This window comes from Alligator mississippiensis, chromosome 12, assembly GCF_030867095.1.
Source record: "Alligator mississippiensis isolate rAllMis1 chromosome 12, rAllMis1, whole genome shotgun sequence".
Lineage (NCBI taxonomy): Eukaryota > Metazoa > Chordata > Crocodylia > Alligatoridae > Alligator > Alligator mississippiensis.
The window spans coordinates 46,190,270-46,213,734 of NC_081835.1; the positions used below are offsets into that span (position 1 = coordinate 46,190,270).

The 23,465-nt window shown below is 47.3% G+C and overlaps 2 protein-coding genes across 3 annotated transcripts in view; one reads left to right on the forward strand and one right to left on the reverse strand.

Moving 5' to 3' along the window:
* Window positions 1-457: 457 nt before the first annotated feature.
* RBM15B (RNA binding motif protein 15B) lies at window positions 458-3,545 on the forward strand. The gene has a single exon (XM_059715398.1). It carries the CDS (start codon window positions 532-534, stop codon window positions 3,283-3,285), a length of 2,754 nt encoding a protein of 917 aa, XP_059571381.1. The 5' UTR covers window positions 458-531; the 3' UTR covers window positions 3,286-3,545.
* A 5,336-nt stretch (window positions 3,546-8,881) lies between these two features.
* Window positions 8,882-23,465, reverse strand: part of DCAF1 (DDB1 and CUL4 associated factor 1) — a 103,652-nt gene continuing 89,068 nt past the window's right edge. For both annotated transcript variants that reach the window (XM_019475704.2, XM_059715397.1), the window contains exons 23-24: window positions 16,708-16,963; window positions 8,882-9,848 (exon numbers count right to left, since the gene is read on the reverse strand). In XM_019475704.2, the coding sequence (XP_019331249.1) occupies window positions 9,790-9,848; window positions 16,708-16,963 (315 nt within the window). In that variant the 3' untranslated portion in view covers window positions 8,882-9,789. The remainder of the gene's footprint in view (window positions 9,849-16,707; window positions 16,964-23,465) is intronic.

Sequence of the window (23,465 nt, forward strand, 5' to 3'; positions counted from 1 at the left end):
AGGTGCCTGAGGCAGCATGGGGCAAGTGGCCCGAACTTCGCAGCTGTGTCCTTTAAAACACTGGCCTGTGGCTGGAAGGGCCCTGATCCGTGGTCTCGCGGGCCGCCTTCCCCAGCGCTCAGGTGACAGCTGCTCGGTCTCGCTCCCCTCGCCGCTGCCCCGCACGTGAGGCCGGAGCGACCCGCGTTGCACGTGTGGCGGCAGCAGGGCCCTGTCCCGGGGGGCGGCGGCGGCTGCGCTACTTGCTCAACCAAGGCGCGACCGCGCGGCTTAGGGGAGGGGGCGGGGCCAGGGCTCCCAACCCCGCCGCCCTACTGGCTGCGCCGCGTCACGTGGCGTGGCCCAGGCGCGTCTCCCTTGTCACGTGGGCCGGGCGGCGGGAGCCGGCGCGCGCCTAACGTCACCTTGCGGCGGGCGCGGGGTGATGACGTGAGGCCCGCGCGGCGCGGCGGCTGGAGCCGCCTTCGTTCCCTTTTGTCCAAGATGGCGGCGGCCGCCGGAGGCGTCTCCTGAGCCGCGGGCCCCGGCGCCATGAAGCGCGGCAGCGAGCGGGACTCGAGCCCGGCGGGGCCGGGGGGGCGCGCTGCCGCCGCCGCCGCCGCCAAGAGGCCCCGGGAGCGGGAGCGGGAGAGCAGCAGCCGGCGGGGCCCGCACCGCAGCTCGGGCGCCTCCCGCAGCAGCCGGGACAAGCCCACGCCCGGCGGCGGCGCCTCGGCCTCCGCTTCCGCTTCGGCCTCGGCCTCGGCCTCGGGCTCCGGCTCGCGCAGCCACCGCGGCGATGAGCGGGCCGGGGGAGGCGACTCCAACCACCGGCCGGCGGGCGGCGGCTCGGCCTCCAGCGCCCGCGCCAGCACCCAGGCCGCCCCCTCCTCCTCCTCGTCCTCCTCGTCCCGTGCGCTCGGGGTGCCCAAGGCCAAGGCGCTGCCCGGGGCCGTGGTGGCGCCGTCGCTGCTGCTGGCCGGGCCCCCGCCGGGGGCGGCGCCGTCGCTGCTGCTGGCCCCGCTGGGCGGCTCCTCGGCCGGGCTGGCGGGGGAGCCGCCCGGCGCCTGCGAGTACAAGACGCTGCTGGTGAGCGGGCTGAGCGCGGCGCTGCCCGATCAGCTGCTGGAGGATGGGCTCTTCCGCCTCTTCCAGCGCTTCTCTGGCGGGGGCGCCGGTGACATCAGTGTCAAGCTGTCCCACACGCCCGAGCTCGGCCGCGTCGCCTACGTCAACTTCCGGCACCCAGGAGATGCCCGCGATGCCCGCCGCCATGCCCGGGCCCGCCAGCTCCTGCTGTATGACCGCCCCCTCAAGGTGGAGCCGGTGTACCTGCGCGGCGGCCGCCGGAGCCGCACGCCGCCGCCCGCACCCTCGCCAGAGCCCCTCAGCTACCTGCCGCCCATCCATGGCACTTACCAGTACAAGCAGCGCTCGCTTTCGCCTGTTGCTAGCCCCTTGTTGAGGGAGCCGAGACCACGGCATGCCCACGCGGCTGCCGCCGCCTTCGCACTGGAGGCAGCTGCTATTGGGCTTTCCCGGGAGCGGGAGCGGGCACTGGACTATTATGGGCTGTATGATGAGCGTGGCCGGCCCTACAGTTACCCCATCGTGGCTGAGGAAGACCTGATGCCTGAGGACGACCAGAGAGCAACCCGGAACCTGTTTATTGGCAACTTAGACCACAACGTCTCGGAGGTGGAGCTGAGACGCGCTTTTGAAAAATACGGCATTATTGAAGAAGTGGTGATCAAGCGCCCAGCCCGGGGCCAAGGTGGAGCCTACGCTTTCCTCAAGTTCCAAAATTTGGACATGGCGCATCGGGCTAAGGTGGCCATGTCTGGCCGGGTCGTTGGCAGAAACCCCATCAAAATTGGTTATGGGAAAGCCAACCCTACTACGCGGCTCTGGGTGGGGGGTCTTGGTCCAAGCACGTCCCTGGCTGCCCTAGCTAGGGAGTTTGACCGCTTTGGTAGCATCAGGACTATCGACTACGTGAAGGGGGATAGCTTTGCTTACATTCAGTATGAAAGCTTGGATGCTGCTCAGGCTGCCTGCGCGCAAATGAGGGGCTTCCCTTTGGGAGGACCAGAGAGGAGGCTTAGAGTGGATTTTGCCAAAGCTGAAGAGACAAGATACCCCCAGCAGTACCAGCCTGCACCACTCCCAGTGCACTATGAGCTGCTAGCTGATGGGTATAGCAGGCACAGAAGCCTAGAGCAAGACTTAAGGGTGCGAGATAGGACTCCTCCACATCTCCTGTACTCAGACAGAGACAGGAGTTTTGCAGAAGCAGATTGGGCCAGTCCTGCCAAAAATGCTGAACGCAGAAATAACCTGGAAAGCTACAGCAGGTCAGTGCGCAGTCGAAGTGGAGAACGATGGGGCAGCGACAGCGACCGCAACGTGCCCAAGCCGTGGGATGAGCGGCGGAAACGCCGAAGTCTTTCAAGTGACCGTGGAAGGACTACTCATTCGCCTTATGAGGACAGAGGCAGGACAAAGGCCACGAGTGGGCCAGCTTCAGATCGCAGCCCAGAGAGGGCTCGCAAAGAGAATCACACTACGGAGTCTGGAACGGAGAAAGAGCAGAGAAACTCCCTTCAGAACAATCAGCACGTGGCTGAGGAGAAACCCCATCGTGAAACTTCCGATCCTCCCCAGTCGAAAAAGAGGGACAGCGAACGCAATCATCGAACTGGCGAATCGGAATCAAAAAGTCACGAGGAGCCAAAATCTGAGACCAAAAAATTAAAGAATTTATCGGAATATGCTCAGACACTGCAGCTAGCTTGGAATGGGCTGCTTGTACTAAAGAACAGCTGCTTCCCCACGTCTATGCACATCCTGGAGGGAGACCTAGGTGTCATCAGTGGGCTCCTTAAAGACCATTCAACTGGTGGGAAGTTAACACAGCTCAAAATCGCTCAGAGACTTCGGCTTGACCAGCCCAAACTGGATGAAGTAACTCGCCGCATTAAACAAGGCAGCCCCAACGGCTATGCTGTGCTTCTGGCTACCCAAGCCACCCAAGGAGGGGCTGGGGCTGAGGGGACCCTCCCTGTTGTGGAGCCTGGCTTGCAGCGTCGGCTTCTCAGGAATCTGGTCTCCTACTTGAAACAGAAGCAGGCTGCTGGGGTGATCAGCCTGCCTGTGGGAGGGGCGAAGGGCAGAGACAGCACAGGCATGCTTTATGCTTTCCCTCCTTGTGAATTCTCTCAGCAGTACCTACAGTCAGCACTAAGGACATTGGGAAAGTTAGAAGAAGAACATATGGTGATAGTTATAGTCAAAGACACTGCCTAACCCACACTGTCTTTTCAGATTCCATGTTTTCTTTGTGTGTCACACAGCCCTGTTGTTTTTAAGGCCGATCATTTTGGTGGAGGGCCAAGAAACCTCAACCAAAATTGTAAGATCTTTAGTTTCTAATTAATTTTAATCCCATTTAAATAGAGCCCATTTTATTTGTTTTTAATAACGTGGCACTGTCTTCTGTGTTCTGTATTTTTATTTTTTAACTGTATGAAATGTCAGTAAAGCCTTGTTCACTGATGGATTTTTAATCTTGTGCGGCATCCTGGTTTTTGTGGCCCAGCAATTGCTGTTCCCCTCTCCCACCAAGAACTAAGAGGTGATAGCTCCAGCTCCTTAGTTTCTCAGACCTATCCCCAGTGATGTTTATAAGAGACTGAAAGGGTGACTTTTTTTCCCTATCCTGTTTGCCTTTAAAATTTTACTTTTTAAGTCTTGAGACATTCCTGTTAATTCTCCAGTAGTGGACTGAGGTTTCTGAAGCAGAGAAGTATGAATGAGGTAAATCCAGATCAGGAGTAGGATAAGGGTGATTTTTTTTTTATCCATAGTTTCTTTTGGGGTTTTTCATTTAATGTCTGTTTAACATTGGGGAGAGATACTTAGATGGGGAGTTGAAGCTTTAAGGTCTGAGAGCATCTGAGATACTAAAAGTTGTTCAGCGAAATAAGTGAAGATGAAAGTTTGACATTCCTGGCATTTTTAAGATGGGGAAAAATCAAGTGGGAGAAAAGAAAAGGGGCTTCCCTATTGGGAGAGGGAAGCCTCTTAGGTCTCTTGTATATGTAGCAGAGAAATAAAGGACACAAGCTCTATTTTTTGTTTCATTGGAAGTGCCCTTTTGAATGGTTGATTTTTATCTGAACATCTTTATTGACAGGTGAACTGGAAAGTTTTTGCTTTAGTTAAAAACTTTTATTTGCAGGAGAAATACCCCCTGGTCTTCTTACAACATACTTGTATGTTAATGCAGTTAGACTTCCTAAGAGCCTAGGAAGCCCTACTGCTGTAAGAGCAATGGACAAGGAAAGGAAACTGGCAGGTAGGGAGAAATGATTTCTTCATGCCTTGTTCTGTGGTATGGTGTGAGGTGGTTCATTGGGAGAGAATCTAGGGTATTTGCAGCTTGTTTTCTCAGTAGCCTAAAGAGGGGGGAGTAACTCTTTCAAACTATATTTAAAAATAGGTTTCTGTGTTGTTCTGTTTTGTTTTTTTAATAATGACTGTTGACTTGGGAGTCTTGGAGAAGGGGGATTAGAAACACTAATTTTGCAGTTTGTCTTTAAATTCTCTTTATTCTTCTGTTGTAAGAAAGTAAAGCAGAAGTTCTGGAAGAAATAGTCTCCTTTGCACCAGTTTTGCACCATGGTGATGCATGATTGATTGTTTATTTTAATAAAGGAAGGTATCATCAATTTTCTTCTTTTAAATATTTAATATTTCTCAGCAGGGTAATTTAGTCCAAGCAGAGCTTCACGCTAATACCGGTATACTGCAGCTGCTGCTCAAGCTAGCTTGTGTAGAGGTAGATTCAGTACCTCTGAATTGTGTGTTGTGGCCATGCTGTTAGTTACACTACAGATAAAGCTGTAGAGTAGATGGGCTACCTGTGGCTTCAGCAGTTATAGGAACACAATGGCTTTTATCTGCGATTGTGTCTTCTGATGCCTCAGAAGTAAACCATTGTAGCCTTTAAGTATTGTTTTCAAACAAGTGCTGTTTAATATCACTTAGGGCCAGAGGTAATAGCTTTCATTGAAGAATACCCTTTGCATTAAAGGCATGCGCTATTGAGGGAGGTTCATAGGTACCAACCATCTTCGTGTCTTTTCCTGGCATTAAATTCTAGCAGGAAGGGCCGCTGCTTTGGTTGCTTATGAAAGTGTGGCAGCCACTGCGCATTAACTGATCTGGGAAGCAGTGAGGCTTGAGAAGTGGGTGACAGAGGCAGCGGATACCTTAAATCTTTGAGTTCTTTGAAGGGCCAAAGAAATAGTAATTATTTTTTTATTTTAGACTCCTCATGCATTAGACTTGTGGAAAGGTGCTTTGTGAACAGGCTTTTGTTCTTGGTAAGTGGTGGTCTGCTGGCTGTTTGATGTGTACTTATGAGCCAAGTCTCTCATTCATAGGGTCAGGAATATGTTGGTATCCTGGCATTGTAAATGTTCAGACATCTCACAAAATTTAAAAAATATAGTTACTGTTTAAAAAAAAAAAAGCTGTTATCTATCTGGCATTACATGTATGCAAAGTGAGTGCTGAATTACACAAGGACAAGGTCCATGTTCTGAGGACCTTGTACTCCAGCTAGACACCATGAGCTAGATCCTAGCCAGTCTGTACCTCCACTTGTGTGTTGCATTGCTTAAAATACAGACAGGCACCTTGCCTTGGGAGGGTGATCCAAATTGCCACTTGCTTAGTGACCAGGGTGTCCTAGGTGTCCTCTAAGGGCGAGGCAGTCCTGTGGGTGAGTAGAGTCCTGCATTCTGGTTCATTTCCATGACTGGCTCCCAGTGATGACACCTAAGCAGTTCCACGGCTGCTGACAGGGGTATCCCATTTAGTTGCCTACAAGGTCAGTTCAAATCTGACCCTATGTAGCCAAGGTGTGTAGTGGGGCAGGGGGCAGGGAGTTGCAAGGAAAATAAAAGACTAGTGCACAGGTGTTTTCCCAGTGCTGTTGGTGCCATGAGTGTGTAACTGCTCATTGTTCTGTCTGGGTGTGCAGTGAACTCTTTCTTAAGGGCAGAAGTCCAGGGTAAGCCAGGTCATGGAGCTGGGAGGGTTAGTGCCAGGTAAGTCTCTGCCCCTTTCCCACAGCTGATAAAAGGGGCTATCTCATGCTGCAGATGGAGCACAAGTTCATGCTGGGCTGTAGATGGGTGGTTCTCTGGGGCTGTGGCAGTTGAAAATGTTGCAGAAGGCAAAATGCTGCCACTAGCTGGCTGTTGTGATGGGAAAAAAGGGCCGGTAAAGGAAAAATATTGGTGGCAAACTCTTTGGGTAAGGACTTTACTTCCCCAGTACAGAGGAGGCTGTCAACTACAGCATCTTGAATTCTGTCATGCAAAGCTGTTTAAGTTGGTGGTAGGAGCTATGGTATAGCCAAAGTTATCAGCATTGGCTTCACAGCTGTTTTAGTAACCTTTCTGAACAAGCTTTACCATTAGAAGTGGTCTGCTCTGCCCAGAACCTTTCTGCCAACAGTTTTGGCTCAGCAGGGGCTGTTAGAATTTGTGTTTAAGCTGTGCATCCATTAGAGAACTGAGCTGGCAGGAGAGACCAGCTGTGAGTGCTTATTACTCAGGGTTGTGCATTTTAGAGATGCTGCTGTTTGGTTCTGCTACACTCCATAGGCAGGGTACTAAACTAGGTGTTGAAGTGTAACTTTGAGCTGTATCTTTCTTCCCCCCTCCGTAGGGGGTCCATGGTAGCAGGTATGTGGTGACAGTCAACGCACTGGGATGGTATCCTGCATGGATGAGCTTGGAGCCTTCAACACATCAGTTCTGTGCGGACGTGGGTCATGCTGTTCCTTGCTAAGGCTGGATTGTCTGCTCCTTTATCAGTGGTGTCTAGCTTGTATTCCTCTGGGTGACTATAATGAGGAAAATTTGTATTTTTTTTTTTTAAATTAAAAGGCTGCACTAAGCCACCTGCTATGGAGTGTAAAGTGAAGAGCAGCATGGTTGGGCTAAGGAGGCAGCAAAGACACCCTCACAGGCAGCATCCTCACAGGGGAGCATTTCCACGTGCTGTTTCACACATTCATTGTAGCTCCCATTCCTGCACCACAGGGCAGGGATGGAGAGAGGAGTTCTGCTTTACTGCCTGGCTAGAGGAGCATCTAGAAATGGAAGGCTCATTCCTACAACCATGCTGGCCAGCTAGCCCCAGAAATGATACAGAAGGGAATGCTGGGAACTGCAATAACCAGAAGTGCTCTCTACTTCAGTGCAGGTTTGAGCAGCACATGCCAAGCACCCGTTTCTCTTCCTCATCTGCTATAACATCTCTGGGCTGAGAAGGCTCTCGTTTCAAGGTCACAGCTTAATTTTGGGTGTGGCTGTATCAGAACAGGGCACAGATTCTGCCCTAATGGTGTTAGGTGGTAGCTGCTTTGAAGTATTTGGTACCCCAGCATATTTCCTTTAGACCCCATGATACTTAAGGTATGAGCCAAGTGGACAGAGCTCATTTATACCTGATTTAAGGGGAGTTTTGTGTTAGGGCAATTTCATCTTAAATTGTAGATGTTGCTTCTGTGTCAAATTCACTGCCAGCTGGCCAAGACTAGAAGAGCAGAGAGAAGGCAGCTGGTCAGAATGAATCAAGTGCTAACCTCTATGTTGCCAAAACCTTGCATAGCATCTTCCACTGTTAAAAGCTGAGTTCAGACTACCTAGATCAAGGGCCTGTCTGTTTCAGTTTGAAGAGTCAAACATGAGAGGTTTTGTAGCTGCCAGATAAGTGTAAAATGTTGCTTTCTTGTACCCACTCCCCTCCAGCTGCTGAGCCTCATGAAGACAAACAGGCACAGTCTGCATCTTCAATGTGTCAGCATCCATTAGAGATTTCATTTATTATTAAAAAGGAAAAAAGCTCTTACCAGCTCTCTCCTGAATGTGTTTATCCACAGTTACAATGGGGAAGAGAAGCCCTCTCCTCTAATGAAATTGCAAGGAAAGAAAAACATGTATTGTCCTTTGCACAGACCTTCCAATGGGCATCCTAGGGCCTGGCAGGCTGGAAGCCCAGGCAGATCCCGTGCCAGCCTGATACTGAAGGCAAATTCTGAGACTGCTAAAAGTAACTGTTAATCAAAGGTGGAAAGTTTTATTAGGAACTCCTGGGTGCAGAATGTGTTCTTAAGCCCAGGCAATAACTTAGCTGGCCTGTTTTGTCTTGGCTGACCCTCAAGTCACAGAAGCAGGTTTTTTTTCTAAAATCACAGTAACCTGAAAAAGTTTTAGACATTGTGTAGTGAAGTCAAAGAGGAAATGAATGCTGATTTTTACGGTGGGGACACTGGCCTTTATGATATGCCAACAAGAGCACCAACCTAATTTACCTCTTCTGTCAACAAGCCACAAGACAGCAGAAACCCTTCCAACATGTGATCTTTACCATTTGTGCTGCAAAGGAAGGGATCAAGTAATTCCCTGTCCGAGCCAGGCTGTGCAGAGCCCCAGTGTTCACAAAGGTCAATGTGGTTAACTGTGTTGGAACTGTTCAGGGAGATCTTAAACAATCTGGCATGATAACATGTTTTCAAATACTAAGGTGAAAGGGGTGGGGTTTGAAATTCCTTTCTGTAGAGTGACCAGGGCTCTACTGCAATTAACTGAACATGTTTTAATCGAAGAGTCTGTATAACTGTAGCCTGGCTTACTCAACTTGCTGCTCAAGGTGGAATCCAACTACCTCACCCTTCCTTGTGGCAACTCAGCTATTAGCTACAAATCCCTACTTGTCTCCCACACCAAGCTGCTTCTCAGGCAACACCACTCTCCTGCAGGTGCAGAGAGGACTATTTCTTCATGGGTGGGAAGGCAACACATGGCAACCGCTCACAGCCATAAACAGAGATGGGATTTGGATTTTATTTTTTTTTTTAATAAATACACTTTACATTAAAGAAAAAGGCCTTCGATTTGCAGTTTCCACACAGAGGGCAAAAGGGAGAAAAAAAGATTAAAAAACTTGAATCACAAAGGAAGGGCTCAAGCTTCTTCCCAGAGTCCCTTCTCTCTTACCAGGCTTTCAGCCTCCTGCGAGAGCTCCTAGCACAGCAGAACCCTCTGCTTCAAACAGCCTTTATGTTCAGTTGCCAACCATCCCCTGGGCTTTTTCCTTCTGGGATAAAGGCTACCGAAACACACAGGCAGCAGACAGGGGAAACGCCTGTTTTGTTTTGTTTTTTTTCTAAAAAAAAAAAATCATTTAAAATAAAAATATTCTCACTCAGCAGTTTTAGAAACCATGATCCTCTCACTTAATTTAATAGTTGAGTAAAAATGCCTCTTTGTTAATTTTAAACAATTTTTCTCCCGGCACCTACCCCATGGTAACAAGGTACTACATTAATACAAAGCTCATACCTTCTTTACTAGAACGCCTGCCTTTTTTTTTTCCTTTTTTTCTGATTTTATATAAAACTATTTCTGTTCTTTAGGAAAGAACTTTATACAAAGAAAATATATTGTGAAATATCTTCAGACGTTTCCTTGCAGAGTCATCTCAGCCTAAAATTAAAAATAAAAAAAAGGCAGAGAGAAAGAGGCCTAACCCCGGTCTCTTTATTGGAGAGCTGTGGCCATAAGCAAGAGACTAGCTCTGACTCAAACCAACACAGCAAATGGGCTGGAGTTCCCAGGGCGTCCCCAGGAGGAAAAGGTAGCAATGCTCAGAAATTGCTTCAGATTTGGTCTTCCATCTTCTGGGAAGGGAGTTTCTCCTGCCGCCAAGGCCCTGCATGATGGTCTCTCCTCACTCATTCAGAGATAAGATTATGTCGTCTTCCAAGTCAGAGTTATCTGAACTGTCAGCTGGAAAGGGGGACAAAGAGATTATCTGTTTGGTGTACAGCAGAGAATGCAGCTGTCACATCTATTAAGTAAAACAACTTATTCAGTTATGAAAGATCACCACCACCTGCTTGGGACCACAACCAATTAATCCCGTATTACCAGCAGCTACTGCCTGTAAACGGTGCTCTAAATGCATCAAGAACCATAAGCCTGTAAACCCTCCTCCTTCCTCATCTCATTAAAGCACTGGTTCTAGGGATTGGTTTGGTTTTACTTTGGGAGATTTACATTAGCTGGCAGACTCCATTGCTAGGCTCCACCAGCAGCAGATTACTCACACGAGTTGTTTGCACAATTTACTGGGAACATACAAAGGCTCCAGCTCTTGCTGCCATCAGGATGGGACAGATCTGGCCTTGCAACACAGGATTATTACAAAATAGGCACCTGTCGCACATGTTCCTACACTCAACTGTGGTCTACCCGAGTCCATTACAAAAGGAACCAAAGGTCCCTCCCTTGACCGTACACATACAAAAGACCCCACGTGAAAGCAGCACAAGCAGAGTGCACAAACTCTGGAAGAGTGTTACATTCTCTGCAAAAGTTCCCACCTAATTCCTTATGTGGCAGCCTAAACAGACAGGACCTCCCGCAGCTAAATTCTTATCAATCTTCCCCTCCCCATGCCGTACGCTAATGGGACCTCTTCCCCAGGAAAACGGCAATGATAGCAGTGTTGCTAACACTTCCCTCCCAGGATGCACAAAGTGCTTTTCACTAAATACAAAGGCAGAGCACTCAAGCTACCTGCACAGACTCTTTAAAATGTAGGATTTTGCTGGATTTTGTTCTGTGATCCTGAACAGAAGCATGCCAACTATTTAGTCTCTACACACCTACTTTTTCGTTTTAAGCAGTGAAGTCTGGCTTCCATCAGTGTTGTTGGGTACTTGAGAAAGTAGCAGGAACGCGAGCCGAGTTCTGCCTCACCAGAAGTGGTGCAAGACACAGACATCCTTGTGACAGACACACTTAGGTCTGCTGGATAGTGCAGGGAGCCAGACTCCTAGGATTTTCCTCTCAGCCTGCTGCCATGTCAGTTTTGCTAGTTCCCTACACTGCCTCAAAGGTTAAACAAAGCCTCCTAGAAAGTCTGTTCTCTTTTACTCCTTTTTTTAAAGAAACATCAGAATGCAGCAGCAAGGGCACCTGCCCCACCTCCTTTCTGTGAGTCCCTTTAACGCGAGTCAGAGAAATGGGGCAAAAAAAGTTAGTTGAAGAAATCAAAAAGGTGGCACGGAACGAAGAGGTTGCTTCCTCTGCAGGTCCAGGCCCAGGCCCCCGGAGGAGCACCAGCCGCCCATTCCTCAGCACCTTCTCTTGAAACTAAGTCAGCCCAGCTGCACATCCCACAGGGTCAGGGCCTGGGCAAGGACCTGCAGCTGCTGGGCTGAGAAGGCACGAGGACTTCAAAATGGCACTTGGAGTACAGCCCTTCTCCAAATGCTCAGCTGCCCCTTCAGCCAGGCTTGGGTCTTGCCTCAACTGACAGAAAGCAGTTCTCTTAAAAGTAGCATCCCAGTGCCATGGCAGCCAGCATGGCCCCTGAGCCCTGGCAAACAGCAGGTACACTTATGCAATGAGGGAATGGGTGAAGGACGGGGAGTGCGAACACACGGAGAGGAAGAGAAGCAAAGTAATGAGCTGGGAGCAGGGAAAGGGAGAAATAATGGAAATGGGGTGGGAAGGGGTGGAAGAGAGCTGCACTGAGCATGCCTCTCCCCCACCCCATAGGGAAAAGGTGCTTCTTGGCTCTTCAGCCCAGTCTCCTCACGCCCCAAGGCATTCTCCGTTCGGAGCCATCACCAATACCAGCAGCCCAACAGAACAGGCCCCTCTGGTGTGTTTCTAGGAGCCTGTTCTTGTCAAATCTGGGGTTGCAATACCTCCAGACCGGCCCCAGAGCCACCGCGGGGACCTATCACCACTACCACGTGGGACAGCACAACCAAGTCCTTCAGTACAAACACCAGACATCCTTCCAGTACAAAGCTAAACTCTGCAAACAAAGGTTCTTGTGAGCTGCCAGGCAATCACTCGTACCCCAGCTTGGCTGTGGTTGTTTTAGATGCAAAATAACAGCTCACAGCTCCACATGCAAGACCCAGGGCACTCTGCTCTAAGCTGCCACTCGCGAGCAAGAAGTTCTTTTCAAATCAGAAACTTTGCATCCAGGTGCCCGAGGTGAGCCTGAGGGGCAAGCTGAGGAGAAGTCAAGCGGTTTCTCCCATCGTGCTTCCTGAGAGCACTAGCAGGAGGACGCCCTAATGGCCAGACTGCGAAAGGAGATTCTGCAATCTCCACAGTGAAGGCAGCACCTGAGGTCTGGGCAGGTCATGCTCTTTCATGCAGGCCCCTGACTGAAAGGGGGAAGGCAGGGAGGGAAGCAGGGATGAGAGCAACTTCTGCACACTGTTTTACAGATCGCTCCCAAAAAGGCAACAGAAGTAACCCTCCTTTCAAGCACAAGCTTGAAGCCATTCACATCCCCCGATTTCTGGTGTTCTTTCAATTACAGCATCCCCCCCTGCACATGAGCACCCCAAGTATGCCAGCTTCCTGGAGGTCTATCCAGGAACACCAGCAGAGGCTCAGGGACTGAAGCACGAGTGCTATAATTTAGACCCCCCCCTCAGGAGGGTGCTGTCCAACCACTGCTCTAGGTCAGGGGTGTCAAAGTACAGGCCACAGGACAGATTCAGCCCACAGAGCCTCCCTATCTGGGTTACCAAAGGTGCCAGAAGTTAGGCCCTTTGGCCCTGCTGGGCATGGCCATCGGTGATGAACCTGGCTTGCTGCTACTGGACCCTGCACTCCTACTACCCCCACTAGACCCTGTGCCCTGGCCACCACTGGACTCTGCATCGCCCCATGCCATCACCACTGTGTTGGCCACTGCAGGAGCCCTCACACCCTGGGTTGGACCAGATCCACAAGGATCACCCTATGCCGCTGCCATGTTGGTCACTGTGGCAGCCCTTGCACACCAAATATGCATCTAGCCTGGGGCCCCACATGAGTTTGACACCCCTTCTCTCAGTGGACAACTATAGGAGGAGTTAAAGGCTCACTGCTAAAGCACAGAGTTTCCAATTACATTGCAGCCCCTGAGAAGAGAAAGATAACTATTTTCTTTGGCTGATAAGTTGGGAAGCAAACAGGACATGGACCACACTATCCTCACAAAGCTGAGTCCATTACAGATGAGCCAAATGTTCCCCCTTGACTGTACATGCACAAAAGACCCCAATACAAACAGCACAACTAGAGTATATAAATTCTGGAAGAGCAAGTTACGTGTCCAGCAACAGACCCCAGAGATGCCACAAGGGGAAGCTAACAACCACCAAGTGAGCTGCATCCACCCAGGTGTACGCATCACATGCATCACAAGAAGTTGAAGGAGGGCGCTGACTGGTCAGCAGCTCTCCATGTTAGTCTGAAGAACAGAGCAACGCTCATCTCAGAATTAAGCAGTAGACCCTGAAGGACCTGTAGCAAGCCACCCCCTGCCTTCAATACTCACGTGGTTTTTGTGAATGCTGGGAGCAAGGAAGATGCGCTGAAGTTTACTCACTAACAAAACCTCCCTATTATACTACACTCTGGCTAGTCTCTAAAGAGGAACTGTACTGCTTCTATTCAGCTGTCCTTAGGAGCACAGTGCTCACCACAGCTATGCCTATAATAGGCCAAAATGTATCCATACACTCCGGAAGGTGCTGCATCTTACCATGACTTTATAGCTTGTACTGCATCATTACTAGAAAGGATTAATGGAGGCACAACCCGCTGCCATGACTGGTCACTGCAAAAGCAGAGACCAGCAGGGGAGCCACAGCACAGCCTTCCAGAGAAGAGCTGGGCACTGCTGCCCCTACTCACTACGCAGGGGTCCAGGCCTTCTCATCCTCCTCGTTCCCATGACACAGGCAGCTACTTTATGGCACTTTTGGACACTTCCTATCTCCTTTGTTCCTTCTCTACTTCCAACACCCCTATCCTCTCAAAGGAACAAGTGGGCAACAGATAATTTTGGAGGGTTGAAAGGTGTTTGGAAGGGGCACACACATTAGTGTGAACCAGTCTTAAGTAGCGCCACCTTCTACTTCTCCCCAGTGTGACCCCACCATGCAAGTCACTCCCCTCACTGCTGTGTGTACACAGGCTGCAGCATCACTGCAGGGCTAATGACCTCACACCACAGGGAGGTCTACCTTAGGTCTACCCTGCTGTCTAATGCACGTGAGCCTGAGGTTTGCCATGTACTAGTCACGCTCTGGATTCTCTGGTTTCTACTGCCAGGCCATGCATCTAAATGCATAATCCTCTTTAGCTACCATGGCCTGAAAATTAGAAGCTCCTTCCCAATCTCTACAACCAGGCATACAAGCAAGCTACTGTCCCTCAGCGTAAAGTTGTAGTCATATTCCTGGCTGTCAGATGGTCACATCCTCTCCTGCAGCTGCCTCCCCATCTCCTAATGTGACTCAGTCAATCACAGATTGGCATTTACACCACATAGTTAACTGCAGCACTAATCAGAACTAAGTGTCAATGTATTTGTTAGTACACTAGTTTGTTTTTCAGAGGGGGGGGGGTGTCAATCTCTTGTGCTCTATTCAAAGGTTATTCATTTTAACCCCTTCTTGTGTAAGGCCAGCCATCTCCTTCCCATCAGTGTCTCTGCTTATTTGTCCTATTCTCTATCCATATCCCAACTGCCTACTCAAAACTAGCACCCCCTCACTTATCACTGATTCTACGTAGTGCCAAAATGCAGATAACCAGGGTCTTGTTTGCCCTTCCATTCCCTGGGGTGCTCCCCACACTACTGCCAAGGGCTTGTGGCCTTGTATCCCATCAAAGAAAGCAGAACCAAAGTACTGACAGTCACAGCTTTGCATTTACTGGGACTCAAGGCAGAGGAAAGGAGCCTCGGAGAATTCTCTCTCCTTCCACAGGAAAGAGAACAAAAGGGCAAAATGCAGCCCTATTCTTCCCAGTCTCCCAACCATCAGAAGGGCTGGGAAAGTAGAGCAGCTGAGGAGGACCAAGCTCCATCCCTCTCCCCCTCTGGCACAGCTAAACCCTATATGGAAGATTGTTTTAGTTGCATTTTGGTGCCCTGCTGTAATTCATTTGTCCCATTCTCTCAAAAAAACTGCCACAAAGGAATATCTAGTAAAGTCCAATAGGCAGATAAGGTCTTTGGGTGAATTTGATATCTTTTATTAGACCAACCCAAATCGTTGGAGAACAGCTATTAAGCAAGCTTTTGGGTTCAAAAACCCTTCATCAGGCTAAGGAAGTTTCAGCAGTTGGTGTGTGCTCTTCCTAGATGGAAGTAAAGTCCAATGCATTTTTAATTAGAGCTATGCAAATATCCTGTTTAGACTAAATACCTACCACCTTTAAGAGAACAGCAGACTGACTGATTTATATAAAAGAAAATCTCTGGAGACCCAAGGAGCAGTGCCCCCAAATTCATGAGTCTGATCAGAGGATCAGGGCTGCACTACAATGAAACAGAAGAAGAGCATGGATGAGTGTAGCAGGACACTTGCAGCTTAGTGTGGGACGCTACACCGGCTCGGTAACTGAGAACTACCACTCTACCACCCTAAACCCCACAGCTGGTCACCAGAGGAGTTTCCATTTCAGTTCCCATCTAGCCCCATTACTGCCATGTCAGAACACCTCACAAGTGTCAACTGTTTCTCTTCAGCACCCTTGTTAGGTAGGGAGCAGCTATTATTCCATTTTACAGAAGAGAAATTCTGGGCCCAGAGACGCCAAGCAATTTGGCCAATATCACTCAGAAAATATTTGGCAGAACAGGGAACAGAACTCAGATTCTTAAGTCCCAGTCCAATGCCACATAAGATTAACTTATCTCAATTCTTAAGTTTTTTCAAAAAATCACATGCCAAAGAGCTCGAAAGGCTTTTCTGAATAACATTTCTGAGTCTCCAGACCAGGAAGGACCAGAAAGAAGAATTACACCCTTGTATCAAGAGCTTAGTTAGTATTAGAACAGTCAGTGGTAACATGGAAGCAAGCTTACAAATGCTATACAGGAAACCCTCGCTATTCACAGCTTTGGCATTTGCAGTTTCGAATATTCGCAGTGCCGCGCCAACCCACGCGCTCTCCCTGCTGGCAGCGTGATGACATTGTTACAGTGCCGATGGCGTCTGCAGGAGCTCTGCACTTGCTGCTGCTGGGCTCCCACCATGTTCCCACAGCTGCCAGCGCACCCATGCTCCCCCAGCCACCAGAGGCACGCGCCGTTCATGGCGTATTTGAGGATTTCGCCATTCGCAGGGATCTCTGGAACGTATGCCCCGCGAATGGTGAGGGTCTCCTGTACTGGTTTGTGCTCTAAGCAGAAAGACACCTGATAAAACGAAGAAGTTCAAACCAGCAAGGGAGAGATTTCTCCTTTCTGTAAGTGCTTAAGGCAGACAGGAGAGAGTGGAAGTTTCACATCAGCTTGCCTCCCTTGGAGGTGTGAGCATTCAAACAAGGAGCTGCACAAACATACTTGTAAGTCCTCCTCACAAGTGCATGCAGGACTCAACTGAAGTGGAGAATTTCCTTCCAGATCCAACAAAGGTACTCCCTTAGACGGAGGCCGGTGTTTATTAGTGAAGTACTCAGCAGCCAAACCAAAATGAGCATGGACACTTGGACTTTTCATGCCAGGGTGAAGGGAGAACATTCAACTGTCTCTCTAGGGAAGACGCATATTTTAGCTGACTAGTGGAAAAATGGACCTCACCTCTGGCCAGCAGCCTGGGTGTATACTTACTGTCTCCAAGAATCAGCTCAACTTCCTCATCTGCATCAGAGTCTTCATCTTCACCTTCATCCCCCTCTTCCAACAGGTTGGCAAGCTCCTCATCGTCAGAGGGAGAGAAATCATTTTCTCCATCCTCCCCAGCATTCTCATTGTTCTCATCTTCCTCCAGTTCAGCCTCCAGCAGCTGGTCAGTGTCTAATTCATCAAGGTCATCTGTATCATCGTCATCTTCATCGTCATCCTCTTCCTCTTGCTCTTCCTCCTCCTGAAGAGAGAACAAATGAGCTCATTAAGTATAGACAAAAGTGTATCAATGAAAAAGGAACACAAACTAACAAGGGAAATATAATACCACAATTTATCCCTTCACAAATTAAAGGCCATTCAAAATTACTTGCAAGTGTCACACCTCGACACCTAAACCAGGACAGATGCTACACTGACAATCCTGGGAACTGTGTCTTTCTTATCCTTAAGACAGTTATAGCCCAAAGAAATAATGATGCAAGCCCACTCCCAATTACTACCTTGTCACAACGTCTCACACTGACCTGGTGAGAGCTATGCACTTAGTCTCCCAAAAATTCTTACATAGCTTGCTGGGTTTTTAGCAACCAGACTGAAACAACTAATCTCACGTCAAATAAGTCAGATAATAACTGGTACCGCTCACTTCTGACATGAATAAGATTTGGAGTTCAGGGCAAGACTCTATCATGCCCCCACTACTAAACCTGGATCCAGACATGATTCTGAAATCCTGAAAGAAGCTCAGTAATCTCAGTACTGACATTTCCAGCATGCATCCAAGTCTTCTTTTCTATCAATTGTAAAGCATGAATGGTGTAACAAAGGGAAACACACTTGTGGAAACTTGGATTTAATGGTGCAACTGAATTTCTTATTCTGTAAATTAAATCAATACCAGGCAGATACCACTTACACTCCTTTGCTCTCGTGAAGTGAAATATTTTCATTTAGTTTCAGAGGTGCTTTTTCAGCCATCTGAACAAAAGTGGGAAGGGGTACACGGGATACACTTTGCAAAACTGAAGCAGTTGAGAAATAACGTCACTGAGAGGCCTGACTAGATGCTCTACTTTCTGCCTTTCACACTAAGGAGATTTATGATTACTGCATTTACAGAAGTATTGAGAAGAGAAGCCCTGTCTTTATTCCACACCCATGACACATTTTTTGCCTGTACCAAAACTGAAACAAATAAAAGTTGTAAGTAAACGTTCTTCAAAAGCACAGGCCTCCTGAGCTTTGGGGGTACCTAACTCACTGCCCAAAGGCAGTAATTAAGGAGTAGCAGCAACCACTGATACTCAACCGACAGAGTGAGTTTAACTGTTTACCTTTCTGGAGGACATCCACATTTACTGAGGGCATTTACATTTTTTAAAACCAGGTAAATGACTTTAAATATTAAAAATCAATTTTCTATTAAACATTTTTCTTTTTTGTAATTTTTTTGTAAATGGTAACATATTAGTGTCTAAATTCATAACCAATCAACATCATTTAAATAAAATCTGGTCCCAAAAAGCCATCCTCAAATATTAGAGTTAAAGATGCCTGCCTTTTCTATCTTAAGCAGAACCACTGGGGAACCATCTCTGACTCACAAGGTAAAATGAAACTTAATAAAATGCCAGCATTATAGGAATCGCAGGAAAGTAGGGCTGCAAAGGACCTCATGAGGCCTTCTGATCCAGCCCAAAGCTCAAAGAAGGATCTTCTCCAGACTAAACAGCCCTTGTTCTTTCAGGCCTTCCTCATATATCATACAATTATTCCATCTCAAGTGCACGACTGTGCGCTTATCCTTGCTGAATTTCATCTGATTGATTTCAAACCATATCTCCAATTTATCCAGATCATTCTGGATCCTCACCCTACCCTCCAGGACATGTCATGCCATCCAGCTTGTTATCATCTACTAGTTTGCGACTTGATCCCATCATCCAAATTATTAAATGAACAATACCAGACCCAGGAGGTACCCACTAAATACCTATTCCCAACCAGACAGTTCTTGATGCTTACTCACTGAGCATGATGATCCAACCAGTAGTATATCCACATTACAGTACTTTCATTTAGTCTGTATTTGCTTAGCTTATTAATGATAATGTTGCAAGACACATGTCAAAAGCTTTGAGAAAAAAATAGATTTATCACATCTACTGCTCTCCGCCATCCACAAAAATTGTCACTTTATCATAGAAAAAAAATCAAGTTGGTCAGGCATGACTTGCCATTGCTGAATCCATGCTGGCTGTTTCTAATCACCTTGTTCTCCTCCAGGTGCTTAAAAAAATAAGATTCCTTGATGACTTTGCTCTTTCCAGGTACAGAGGACAGACTGATGGGTCTGCAATTCCCCAGATAACCCTTCTTCTTTTTCTTGAAGATGAGCACTATTATTTGGCTTTTTCCAATCATCTGCGACCTCATCCAACCATCACGAGTCTGCAAAGATGATAGCCAATGGCTCAGAAATTACCTCAGCCAATTCCTTCAGTTCTCTAGGATTTATTCCATCCAGCCCTGGTGACTTGAAAGCATTTAACTTCCCTAAGTACTCCCTAACCTGGTCTGTCACTACTGTAGGTTGTTTGCTTCCTTTCCTATCTTTGCTGCCTCTTCCTCTTACTTCTAACATGTTCATAGAATTCCTTTTTATTGCCTTATGTCCTCAAATCATGCCTTAGACTTCGTGATACTCTCCCTATATGTTTGTGTAATTCATATACTCTTCCCTAGTAAAATGACCACATTCCCACTTTTTGTAGGATTCCTCCTTGATTTTCAGCTCATTGAAGAGATCGCTGTTTAGCTGGGCCAGTCTCCTGGTGCACTTCTCATTCTTCTGTCTCACTGAAATGGTTTGCTACTGTGCCCTTAAGAGGGTCTCCCTTGAAGTACAGTCAGTTCTCTAAGACTCCTTTGCCCCTCAGACTTGCCCCCCCACAGGATCCTGACCACCAGTTCCTTGAGTTTGCTAAAATCTACTTTTCAAAAGTCCAGTGTCTTTATTCTGAAGCTCTTTTTCTTCCCTTAGAACAGGGATGGCCAGCCTCCAGCTCCAGAGCCACATGCGGCTCTTCAGAAGTTAATATGCATCTCCTTGAATCTTTGCACAAGCACATGGTGACCAGCTTCCAGGTATTTTAACTACCTGGAAGCTCCAAATGGAAGCTGGTCACCATGTGCTTATGCAAAGATTCAAGGAGATGCATATTAACTTCTGAAGAGCCACACACGGCTCCGGAGCCGCAGGCTGGTCACCCCTACCTTAGAATCTTGAATTCTTATCATTTTGCAGTCACTGACCCCTAAGTTACTTTCTGTCTTCACATTCTCAACCAATTCCTCCATTTGTGAGTAGTTATTAAAGAAGACCTTCCCCCTAGTTTAGCCTCTCCAGCATTTGTACCCAAAGTAATTCCTAACACGTTCCTGTATTGCTATACTGCTTATGCACTGATATGTTTCCGTCCCAGCAGATGGCATGGCAATTAAAGTCTTCCATGAGAACTAGTCCTGTGATCTGGAAATGTACATTGGTTGTTTAAAGAAGGCCTCAACCATGTTCTCCTCCTAGATTGGTGGCCTTATAACCGCTGTCCCCTTTTACTTTCACCCAGAGGCTTTCAATAGGCCTATGTTCCACTTCATGCTGCAGCTCAGAACATATGTGCATCTCCTTGATATACAAGGAAACGCCACCTTTTTTCTCCGTGGCCTGTCCTTCCTCAACAAGCTATATCCATTCTTGACAGTACTCCAGTCATGTGAGCAACCCTACCACATCTGTTATCTTAATTACAATATAATTTCACAATTATACTAAAACTTCCAACTCTTCCTGCTTATTCCTCATGCTTCTCACATTAGTGTATAAACATTTTCAGGTAGCTAATGGATGGTCCCCATTTCTCCCTGAAAACACTGCTGAGGTTTCCACTACTGTGTCCTTTTACTTGTTCCTTTTTATTTAGGTTCTCTGGCTCTTTACTTACCTTTGAGATTTTGTCTCCATCCCTCAGTGAACCTACTTTAAAGCTATCCAAACTAGGTTAGCAAGCATGTACTTGAAGATGCTCTTCCCCCTCTTTGTCAGATGGACCCCATCTCCTCCTAACCGTCCCTCTTGGAACATCACCCCATGATCAAAGAAGCCTAAATCTTTCTGGCAACACCATCTACAGGATATATGTACTGCTACCTAGGTCTTTATCCTTGACCAAAAAGGTAAATGAGAGCACTGTCTGGGCCCCTTCAACCTTGCACCCAGAGCCATGTAGTCACTTTTGATTTGCTCAAAGCACACATGGATGAGTAGCATAGGGAGGTAGTCTCAGGATCAGATGAGCCTCAGCAACTTTGCCACAGCATCTCGGGTACAGGCTCCTGGCAGGCAGCAGACTTCCCAAGCCAACAGGTCAGGCCAACCAATGAATGTCTCCATCCCCTGTAAGAGGGGTGGCCACCACCACCTATCACTTCCTCTTGGTGGCAGTGGTTTTAATACTCCCATGGCTTCTGTGAAGTAGGTTCCTCATCATCCGATTTCAGGGTTTTGTACCCCTTTGTCCACCTGGACAGACACAGGTTCAAAAGAGGAGTGTTGTCTGCTGCCAGAGGTGGAAAGCTGCTAGCTTCCACCTTCTTGAGTATCTGGGTCTTATGAGCCTAGCCATTTCGTCCCGCAACCTCCTTACCTAGCTGCTAAGAGAATTCACCAGAAAGCACCTCTAACACCACAGGAACTCCCCCACCTGGCTGTTCTTGGCAAGGATCGTAGGATCCTCAGAAAACAGAGCTGGAAGGAACTTCATGAAGTCATCTAGTCCAAAGTCCCTTCAAAGCTAGACCAGGACATGGGTGGAAGCCATGTACACCTCCCCTGTACAGAGCCCACATAGGTACAGGGAGAGGAAAAGCTGGCAGTGGCAGTAGCTTTGGCATTGTAATATCTTCCAGCCATCTCTGACACTCCTACTAGCTCCTCCTGCTGCTGCTACCTCCTGGAAAATTCTCTCTTCTTCCTTTGTCTGGTTTCACTCAGCAACTTACAGCAAAAGGAAGGGTAAAAATAAAAAGTGGCTGGAGCAAACTTTCCCAAGCAACCCCTCTCATGTTTGCTGGTCCTGGTGTCACTGGGAGTTCTGGCGAGCTAGACTTTCAGTCTAGGCAAGCCTTGCTTCTTCATTCACACTGGTATCAGGTGTTGAGCCTATCTCCTTAATGTCCCCCTGCAAAACAGCAACCAAACAATCTGTACCACCCAGGAGGAACCAGGCAGACCGTCCACTCAGAAGAAGTCATAAACCCAAGTCTTCCTGCTCTTCCCCCCAGCAGAAGTCCCCACTCAAACTCCCCTGTCTACTGGCCTGTTCATTGGTTCTGGTGTAACTAGCTCCTGGAAGAATCTACTTTTCAGCCATTACAATGGAGCAAACATTGATATTTTCCGTTTACCCAAACAGAAGTCTTTTTAGTTTCTTTTGAGCAGAAAAACCTTTTGCCATAATTTTTCTTGATTTAGTTTAGCTAGTAGGTGTAGAGACAGTATCATCTTCATTTGTACTAATTCATTAAAAGTTGAGAAACTGATTGGGAGTTGAAAAAGCAGGAGTGCTCATTTTCATCTGCTAATCTATGGGAAAAAAAATCAGATTGAGCTCATCTTTTTCAATAAATTCTAAAAACTAAGGACGTGAGGCCAGATTTTTAAAGCATCTGGATACCTGAAACCAAAAAACATAACCTATGGGATTTTTCAAAAACACCTAAATAGATTAGTTGCCTAATTCTAAATATTTCAATAAAGGTTTCAATGCGTTTCAATATGGGAAAGACACACTCATGGACCCAGAGGGATAGCTTTCCATCTCCAGCTCTCTCTGTGCAAAAATGAAGTATATTTCCTACCTATGGGGACTTTTTACCATCTTGTACCATCTACACTTTTCCCAAAGCCTGATGTTGGGCCTTTGAGCCCAAAAGCTTGCAGAAAAGGACAATTTTCTTGCAATTTCCCAGTTGGTCTAATAAAAAGGCATAGTTTTGGAACCAAGAGTTCTAGTTTTCTGTATGTCAATATGAGTTGGGCATCTAATTTATTTTTGTACTTGCAAGATCTTCAAAATTATTTATCTGCATCTCGAGGCACCTAAAGATACTTAAAAATCTAGCTCACAGTGACCAAAAAGTAGGTCAAATTGCAAACTTGTCCTCTATTTCCTTTGTTTACCAAATCATTTTTAAATGTGAAACACCAACTTCAATAATTTTGTTCCCTATGTCACTTCATTTAATAATAAAAAAAAAATAATAAATTGCTGGGTTTGTACATTTTTTTCCTTGAGCAGCTTGACACATATCACAAGCAAATAAGTGCCCTTTGCCAGTTTCTAATATAATAATTAAGGGACTGCATTAACATATGCATACTTGAATAATGGGTATAGATACAGGATGTTCTCCTGGTTGGGAAACATACTAAATTTAGTGGAGAGGTTATACTTGGCTGAAAGTCAGCAGGTTTTAATGACTGTGTTAATTAATACAAAATGATATTTCATTACAGAAGTAAATAATACCACAATTGACAAACAATATTGAAACAGATTAAGGAAAATGAGGAGTACATCCTTAAACCAAGAGGTCTAAAAAGAGAACGGCTACAATCCAGAACCCAGATATATAAAGCTTCTAGGTTAGCCAGCCCATAGGAAAGAGCCAGCTAAAAG